This window comes from Mandrillus leucophaeus, unplaced genomic scaffold (genome assembly GCF_000951045.1).
Source record: "Mandrillus leucophaeus isolate KB7577 unplaced genomic scaffold, Mleu.le_1.0 Scaffold240, whole genome shotgun sequence".
In the NCBI taxonomy this organism is placed as follows: Eukaryota; Metazoa; Chordata; class Mammalia; order Primates; family Cercopithecidae; genus Mandrillus; species Mandrillus leucophaeus.
Genome location: NW_012102477.1, coordinates 668,267 through 677,843, shown reverse-complemented (window position 1 = coordinate 677,843; position 9,577 = coordinate 668,267). Strand labels below are relative to the sequence as shown.

The following is a 9,577-nucleotide window of genomic DNA, read 5'->3' as shown; positions in this document are numbered from 1 at the left end:
CACTGTAACCTCCACCTCCTGGGTTTAACTGATTTTCCTGCTTCAGCCTCCTTAGTAGCTAGGACTACAGGTGGGTACCACCACGCCCAGCTAAGTTTTTCTTTTCTTTTCTTTTTGTTTGAGACAGTGTCTCGCTCTATTGCCCAGGCTGGAGTGCAGTGGTGCAATTTGGCTCACTGCAACCTCCGCCTCCTGGGTTTAAGTGGTTCTCCTGCCTCAGCCTCCTGAGTAGCTGGGATTACAGGGGTGCGCTACCACGTTAATTTTTGTATTTTTAGAAGAGACAGGGTTTCACCAAGCTGGTCAGACTGGTCTCAAACTCTGACCTTGTGATCCGCCTGCCTTGGCCTCCCAAGATGCTGGGATTACAGGCATGAGCCACTGCACCCTGGTCAATTTTTTGTATTTTTTTAGTACAGACGGGGTTTCACCATATTGGCCAGGCTCGTCTCAAACTCCTGACCATGTGATCCGCCCGCCTCAGCCTCCCAAACTGCTGGGATTATGGGCATGAGCCACCAAGCCCAGCCAGCACCTACAATATTTTTTTTTTTTTTTTTTTTTCTGAGACGAAGTCTCGCTGCCGCCCAGGCTGTAGTGCAGGGGTGCGATCTCGGCTCACTGTCACTGTAACCTCCGCCTCCTGGGTTCAAGCGATTCTCTGCCTCAGCCTCCTGAGTAGCTGCAATTCTAGGCGCCCACCACCACGCCCAGCTAATTTTTTTGTATTTTAATAAAGACCGGGTTTCACCACCTTGGCCAGGCTGGTCTCGAACTCCTGACTTCATGATCCACCCGCCTTGGCCTCCCAAAATGCTGGGATTACAGGCGTGAGCCACCGCGCCCGGCCCGCATCTGCAATCCTATAATGACGAGCTGTTGAGCTAACTCTAAGTCATTAGCCAATCTGAACCATCTTTGAATCCAAGTAGTTTTACCATCTTTTATTATAAACACCATCACATTCCAAGTTTCCTCTTTTTGATCACAAATATAGGACTTTTTCTTCTCCTCTTAAGTATACAGCATGAGACACAGCGTTGGGGCTTTCCAGCTTTCTTACAGAAATTTCCTTACGACAAGCTTAGGGTTAGCATCCACAGACCATGCTCTCGGTCACATCCTTCGACATCTGGATTGCCCAAGACGGTTGCACAGGATGCAGACTCCAAAGAGGATGAGGTTGGTACATAAAGTTTTGAATGCCAGGATAACCTGAAACAGAGGCCCCTCCACTGCCCACATTAAAAGGCTGCACAACCAGGAGGGTGCCACTTTCTGGGTGTGAGCTTAGAGCTACTGCTCCCAGGCTCTAGCCCCACCTCTTGTTTGAACACATGGCTCAAGGCTTCCCTATGGCTGGAAAAGGTGAAGAGGACGGTGGAGGTGTAAGAACCCAGCAGGCCGAGCAGGGGCAGCAATCCTCGGAGGCCCGGCCTGTGCTTCCCCTCCTGGGATGGGGTGAACCGGGGGCTGGCCGGGGGTGCCAGATGGGGTCTTATTTTTACTTGGTTTAATTATTCTACATTTTATAACTCAAGGTTCAAAACTCTGTGCTAAAACTAGATTGGATGTTTCCAATTTCTCAGACACGTTCCTCGAATTTGGATTCCCAAACCAAGTATTCAAGTATTTAAAATAAATACCTGAGAATGTAAAGGGCCCAAATGGAAGCTATTTGGGCCATGATTTCTAAATTTACCATCACCCCCCACCAAGACCAGCCTTTGCTGGAGGACTAGGGATAAAGTGAGTTCTACTGGGTATCGGGGGTGGTAGGCTAGGGGATGAACTTCAGCTCCCCCGCCGATGGTCCTCCTCTGTTTTATGATTTTTGTGAACTTGTCTCACCCACTCAGTAAGGGAGCCTGGAACTGGACTCCAAGGGAGGCAGACCATGTGCCTAAATGCAAGTATCCTCCGAAGTGGGTGCCTTTCTCACTGCAACAGGGACTGGAGCTGGTGCTCCAAGGTCTCTGTCCCTCAGCATTTCCTCAAAGGCCACACGGGACATGCTGCATGGCAGCCGCAGGATGTGGGGGGAAGTCAGGAAGCACCTCGCGAGCCTGGAGCACCCTTTGCCTCAGATTCTGGGAGCTGTGTATGTGGGGAGCCACCTGAACACGGGAAGCAGCCCTGCCTCTGGGGGTGGCAGCTGTGATGGACAGGGAGGATGGAGGAGTGGGCCACGTGCAGTTCCAGACCAACTGACGACCCTAACTGTGTGAGCAACATCCACCTGTGAGCCTTGAATGTGTGGGGCCAACGCTGAGCCGCCCACCTCAGTCTCTGGGAAGAAAAGCCTCCAGGCAGCCACTAAGTCTGGGCCACAGTTCCCAACCACCACCCACGCCGCCACAACCACAACCGCAGCCCCAGTCTCTCCGCTATGAGTGAACAACCAGAACCATATCTTACAAAGAACAGACTCAAAAAATATATATAAATAAATAAAAACCTTAAACATTCTTACAGGGATCTTAAAGAACAGAATACATGTTAAAAACCTCAGTAATTTATATCAATTTTAAGCGGTACTTTATATACAATGGGGAGAAAAACACATGCATAGTCCAAATACAATGTTGAAAACAGCATTTTCATAACAAAAAACCCCGAACACTAAGTGTTAATACCATGTACATGAATTCAAGAAGGACCACCCTTTTTGTCTGTTGCACACAGTTTATTTAACAATATGATATAAGAAATGAGTTGGTATTTTACCATTCTATACAGTGATTGAATCTTCTCGAGTTTCGTATTTATAGTAATTAGAGCGCTTGCATGATTTACACTAGAATTGCTTTTCCTCATTTCAAGTTTCACATAGAAGAAAGAAAAGAAGGCTTCTTCTCTAGTAACATTAGCATGGTCTAAGAGTGATCATCCCTATTTTTTGTCTAAAACCAGTTTTATCAGAGAAACAAAGCAACAATTTCTACATCTGCAAGACAAGTTTGGCTTCAGCCATTATGTATAGATAGATGTGTGTGGGTGTGTGTACGTGTGTGTGCACGCCGGAGTCAATTCCTATCGTCCAGGGGTAATACTGGGAGACGCCCACAGAGTTCACTATAGAAAAAAATCTTCCCGAAACATCAGAAAGTTATCGGGATACATTATAAGCTTGCATTATTTCAGGAATCAGTTCTGAATATTATTTTTCTTCTTACTTTTAAACATAAATGTTTAAAGTCTTGAAAATACAAATAAAAAATATGAATATAATGAACTTGTTTTTCCCGTTAAAAAAAGGCATGAGTCACCAGCAATGACGACAAAAAGAATCCAAACAAAACCCCCCTCCCCCCAAACAAAAACAAAACGGAAAAAAAAGAACGAACCCCCCCCCAAAAAAAAAAAAAACCAAAAAGAAAGAGACCAGATATTTAAATCAACTGGTTTTTAACAAAAAAATATATTCTTTGTATTGTCTCTTTAAACATCAATCCACCCTTCCATGGCTTGGCAGTCGCAGTTCCATCTAGGAATAAAAAGAACCTAGATGCCTGGATTTTCAGTACAAAAGGTCCAAGAACATGAAAGGGAAAAAAAGTGATGCTCTCACAATGCTACAAGCCCTCCACAAACTTCTCTAGCGTGTCCCCCGTGGTGTCCCCGACCAGGGACAGTTCGCTGGACAGCGCACTCCTGCTGGGGGTGTTCAGCTGGGGGAGCATTGCACTCTGTTCGGGGTTCCCCAAGTGTCCCTGATCTATGGAGCTGGCCATGGTGACTGCGAGTCCGGGGTGGGGGGAACCAGTCTGGGGTGAGACGTGGTGTGGCGAAGGCTGGGGCTGTATCCGTGGTGATGGGCTGGAATGTGGAGGCTGGGACTGGGGCCGTGGAGACTGGACAGGGGCTGGAGACCGCACCTGGTTACTAAGGGATGTGGCGATCTGCTGGCCAGGGAGATGCGAGGCCTGTGGCTGTCCTGAGAGCATGTGTTGCTGGGGGCTCATGGGGTTTGGCTGGCCTGGGGACCCAATCTGCTGCTTCATCTGCTGTTGCTGCAGAATCCGCTGCTGCAGGGCTTGCTGGATGTTGGGGGTGCTGTCTGCCCCCAGCCCCGGCTGCCCCATCTGGCCAAGCTGTCCCATCTGAGCCGCCATCTGGCCCATGGAGCTGCCCTGGAGGGGCAGATGCTGCTGCATGCGCTGCTGCTGCTGCATGGCTGGTGGGTAGCCTCCGGGTCCTTGAGGCTGCTGGAACTGGCCGTGCCCCGCCATGCCCCCAGCCATACCAGCACTCCCTTGCTGCTGCTGCTGCTGTTGCTGCTGTTGTTGCTGCTGTTGCTGCTGCTGCTGCAGCAACTGCCTCCGTAGCATTTCTCGGTACTGTGGATTCATACTCGCCATGTTGGGGTTGTGTCCTGGGTTCATGATGTTCAAGGCCTGGCCCTGGGGGTTCAGGCCTCCCATCGCCTGCTGCTGTGGAGGCACACCGGGCCGCGGCACACCAGCCTGCATGGCATTCAGGTTCTGCAGGCTGGGCTGCTGGTGCATGCCAGGCTGGGGTTGCATGCCGGGCTGGGACTGGAGGCCAGGCTGGGGCTGCATGCCAGGCTGATTGGCCACGTACTTGGCTGTGCGCTGTTTAATAAAAGCTGCCATTAGCTGCGGGTTTGATTTGAGAATGTTCAGCACCTGCTGTTGCTGCTGAGGGGAGCTGGGCGACTTCAGGGTCCGCAGCAGGTCTTGGAGAGCGCTGGGTGAGATGCTCCTGGGCGGCTGCACGCTGGGCATCCGGGGCCCAGCCACGGCCGCCTGGGCCTGCATGGATATCACAGGCCTGGGCAAGCCCGGCATGGGCTGCTGCTGGGGAAGGGGTGCCTGCTGCCACTGCCCGGGAGGCATGCTGGGCATGACGGGCCCGCTCACCTGGTTGGGTCGGGGCACATTCAGACTCACGGGGGCCATCTGGCTCCCCGGGGTCCCCATGCCCGTGCGTCCTGGGGGCATGCCGTTGTTGATGTTCACCCGGTACAGGTGCTGCTGCTGCTGGGCCTCACGCTCGATCTGCCGAGCCGCTTCCACCGCTGCAGGAGGGGGCTGGGCCGGGGGTGGGGGGGCCGGCACCTGGCTGGTAGGCTTCCCTGTGGACACCGTGGTGGGGGGCTGAGTCCGGGCCACGCTGGGGAAGCCAGCTGGTGACATGCTCACGGGTGAGGGTTGGGGCTGGGCGGGGGGCTGCGGCGTCTGGGGCGTGCTGGGCTGCTGTGTGGGGGTCCCGGGCGGTGCTGAGGTAGGAGAAGGCAGACTCTGCTGAGGCACGTTGCGGGTGTTCATGGTGGCCATCCGCCGGCGCATGAGCTGGGCCTGCTGCAGGCGGTGCTGGATCTGCTGCTGGCGGAGCTTGTGTTTAATGTTGAGGCAGAAGGGCACGGGGCATTTGTTTTCTTGGCAGTGCTTGGCGTGGTAGCAGCAGAGGGCGATGAGCTGCTTGCACACCGGGCAGCCCCCATTGGTCTTGCGCTTGCAGCCCTTGGTGTGCTGCACCACCCGCTTCATCTTCTGGCAGGATGGCAGCGAGCAGTTGGCGTTGCGGCACTGGCACGCGTGCACCAGTGACTGGATGCAGCGCTGGATGCTCAGCCGGCGCGACTCCTGGGGGCTCTTTGACTGTGGCTCGCCCTGGCTGCTGCCCTCGTCGTCCAGGCCCAGCCCCCACTTCACCATCTTATGGGCATGGCTCTTCGTGTTATAGCAGTTGATGCAGAGGTCGTAGTCCTGCAAGCAAGGAAAGGGGAGAGGCCCGGTGTCAGCATGGGGCCCAGTACCACCAGGCACCCTGGCTGCTTCCCTACACCTCTAAGTCTGGGTCTGTGCCAGGAGACCCAGTCAGGATAGGAGACCCAGACAGGATGGGAGCACGGAAAGGATGGGAGCATGGACAGGACGGAAGCATGAACAGGACAGGATGGGAGACACGGACAAGATGGGAGCACAGACAGGACGGGAGACCTGGACAGGACGGGAGCACTGACAGGTGGGAGACCCAGACAGGATGGGAGCGTGGACAGGTGAGCAACTTGGACAGGAAGTGAGCACGGACAGAACAGGAGCACGGACAGGTGGGAGACCCACACAGGAAGCGCGCACAGACAGGACGGGAATATAGACAGGATGGGAGCATGGACAGGATGGGGGCATGGACCATCTATGTGTTGCTCCCAAGGACCTTCACTCCTGGGAACAGCCCTGAAGGCTCAAAGATAACCTGACCCTGAGAAGCCCTGGCCTGTGAGCTCATGGACAGTAGACACCAGCCCCTGTTTCTTCTGACTTCCTCTGCCCTAGGAGTCACATCGGCCCCTGCCACAGCCTGTTCAACTCCTGTACTCAAACTATGAAGCCTGACAGTGAAAGGTTGAGAGAGGCCGGTCCCTCCCAAAGCGCCAATAGCTGCCAGGAAGTGCCTCTGGGAAGGCCTGGGCTATCCACAGCGCATCAGTGGGCCTTCCCCAATGCGCAAGCCCAAGTTACTGAAAACTGCTTGCACCTGGCAACCTGATGGAGTCCTAGGACGAGGTACGATGACAGTGTTCACAGAAAGATATGAAAACTGCCGTATTCAGAAACTAGAAAGAGGACAAAGGAGACTGGAGAAAGGTGGAAAGCGGGAGAGGTGTGTGAGGGTGGGGAGAGAAGAAAGGCCCTCACTCCGCTGAGAAACCGTTCTGCCTCCCTACAGACACCACAGCAAGTAAGTGGGCTCCAGGTTGGCAGGTGATGGTGACTGTCCTGGGAGGGGATGGTGGGATCTGTCACCTGCCTGCCTTGCACAGCCTGACTCAGCCCATGCAAGGGACACCCGCGCCATTTTGCAGTGGGGTTAAAATTCCTAGAGGGGAGTGAGGGAGCATGACTGTGGGGTCTGTCGGGAACAAGCGACCAGAGGGGCCCAAGCCGCCAACAGGACAGTGGGTGTTTCCAGCCGTTTAGCAAGACTATAACTGGGCACAGCCAGGCCAGACTTCCCAGCATAGCCTCCCTCTGGCTGTCCCCAGGGTCAGGCCTGTGGCTGTGGCTACACAGAGTAGGTTTAGGAAACACACACGGCAACGCCTTCTGCCTTGTGACACTGTCCTACTTCTGGAGGAGTCAGTGCAGCCGCCGTCTGGTACAGACATCAACCCTGGCACCCATGCAAAGGGACAGGATGCTTCGTCAGACCCCAAGCCAGCTTCGGGGGTGGGGGTGGGGGCGGCACAGGGCCTACCTCGCACACAGTGCAGTGCCAGCGTGTCTCCACGTGGTGCTTGCACTCGTTGCAGGTGTAGACAAAGCGGTCCTGGCCCTGGGTGTGCAGCTCCACCAGCATGCAGAGCGTGGACCACTTGGAGCGGCGCAAGGAGGAGAACTCCCAGTGCTTGTCTCTGGCAAGGGTGAGGAAGGCATCGCGCCCATCCATGAGGTCACAGCTGAGCAGGGGGTCGGGGTCGACGATGGGGGGCAGGGTGTTGATGACAGGCCCGGCGTGCAGGTGGATCACAAAGAAGACCTGCAGGAGAGGAGGGGCTTTAGTCTCACACAAGGGATGTGGCACCTCCAGTGGTGAGCTCAGGGCAGGCGCTCTGAGCCAGCCTGCACAAAAGGCAGGTGGCTGAGCCTGAGGGCCCTGATGACTTGGGATGGAACGGAATTGGTGACACGTTGCATGGTGTCACCCTACTGGTCCACTTGGCTTCCTGGGGACCACTTCCCTCCCTCCACAGACCTGCACAGGGGCCCTCGACCGCCAGCTGCAAGTCTTTCCCTCCTTTCGGCTGCAGCACTGCAGCCCACGCCTACCTCCTTGTGCTTCTCCATGGTGGCATACAGCTTCTGGGACAGGTCATTGGACACGTTGGGCATGCTGGGCTTCTTCTTATTGGCGCGGCTGATGCTGCTTTTGTTCTTGTTAGTTTTCTTGTTATTCTTCTTCTTGGCATTCTTGCTGTCACCCTGACTGCCCTGCAACAACACGCAAGATTGTGAGACTAGGTAAGTGCCCCTCCACACTTGGCATGGATTCCCAGCTCCCAGGCCGTGGGCATCAGGAAGCTCAGGCCAAAGCAGGTCACTGCCAGGCAGACCCCACACGTGCACAGATACAGGTGGCTGCAGGTGCTGCTGCCTTCGGGACAGAGCAGGGCCTGTCCTCGGCTAGGCTGGTGCCATTATCAGCTTTATGCCACGGTGCCTCTAGAGTGGAAAACAGACGCAGAGTGCAAGTTCAGAAATTAACAAATTAGGGCAGTGGGCGCCGTTTCCACTGCACCACAACCAGAGGTGGAAGATTCCACGTCACCGCTGTGGTCAGCGGCTGCCTGCCTTGAGGACGGCTCTACACACCCGAGAAAGCGAGAGCTCTCAGGAGACAGGAGAGCTGCTGATGGGAAAAGCAGCTGCCCCATCAAGAGCAGGGACTCCAAGGCCCCTGCAGGGTCCACTCAAGGCCTGCTGAGAGCAGGCTGGCTCCCTGCCGGGGCCATCAGTGCTGCACCTGACTGGCTGAAGTTGGGCCTGCTCTCAACCCATAGGCTCCTCCTCTGGAAAGAACGCAGGCTTGTTACTCATTTACACTTCAACAGATAGCTTTATTTTTTTTTGAGAGATGGAGTTTCCGTCTTGTTACCAAGCTGGAGTGCAGTGGTGTGATCTCGGGTTCAAGTGATTCTCCTGCCTCAGCCTCCTGAGTAGCTGGGATTACAGGCACCCCCCACCATACCCGGCTACTTATTAATTTTTTGAGACAGAGTCTTGTCCTTGTCACCCAAGCTGAAGTGCAATGGCGCGATCTCGGCTCACTGCAACCTCTGCCTCCAAGGTTCAAGCGATTCTCCTGCCTCAGCCTCCCCAGTACCTGGGATTATAGGGGCGGCCCACTATACCCAGCTAATTTTTGTATTTTTAGTAGAGACGGGGTTTCACCATGTTGGCCAGGCTGGTCTCAAACTCCGGACCTTGGGTGATCCACCCGCCTGGGCCTCCCACAGTGCTGGGATTACAGGCGGGAGCCACTGCGCCCAGCCAGAGAGCTTAATTTTTAACAAGATGAGAGAGAGAGAGACTTGGTGTTCAAAGAGAGGGGTCAGTCCAGAGAGAATTCAACAATCCCGCCTCACTGACAAGGAGCCCAAGGAGCCCAAATGTCACGTGGGTCCTCCATGGGATTCGGGACAGAAAAGGGACATGAGGGGAAAACTGAGGAAATTGGAACAAAGTGTGAACTTTAGTTAATAATAATGCATCAACATCAACAAATGGCTCACCGTGGCAGCAGACGTGCCACGCTAAGACATAAGTAACAGAAGAAACTGGGTGCTGGAATATACTGGAACTCTCTGCTCAATTTGTGTGTCAGCCTTAAAACAAAGGAAGCCTTTTTTTTTTTTTGAGACGGAGTCTCGCTCTGTCACTAGGCTGGAGTGCAGTGGTGCAATCTTGGCTCACTGCAACCTGGGTTCAAGCGATTCTCCTGCCTCAGCCTCTTAAGCAGCTGGGACTACAGGCGTGCACCACCACACCCAGCTAATTTTTGTATTTTTAGTAGAGACAGGGTTTCACCATGTTGGCCAGGCTGGTTTCAG

General features: G+C 54.3%; 1 protein-coding gene across 1 annotated transcript in view; it reads right to left on the bottom strand.

The window, feature by feature from the left end:
- Positions 1-929: 929 nt before the first annotated feature.
- Positions 930-9,577, bottom strand: part of CREBBP (CREB binding protein) — a 141,026-nt gene continuing 132,378 nt past the window's right edge. Inside the window, exons 28-30 of the mRNA XM_011982564.1 lie at positions 7,797-7,958; positions 7,225-7,506; positions 930-5,732 (exon numbers count right to left, since the gene is read on the bottom strand). Coding sequence (XP_011837954.1) covers positions 3,576-5,732; positions 7,225-7,506; positions 7,797-7,958 — 2,601 coding nt within the window. The 3' untranslated portion in view covers positions 930-3,575. The remainder of the gene's footprint in view (positions 5,733-7,224; positions 7,507-7,796; positions 7,959-9,577) is intronic.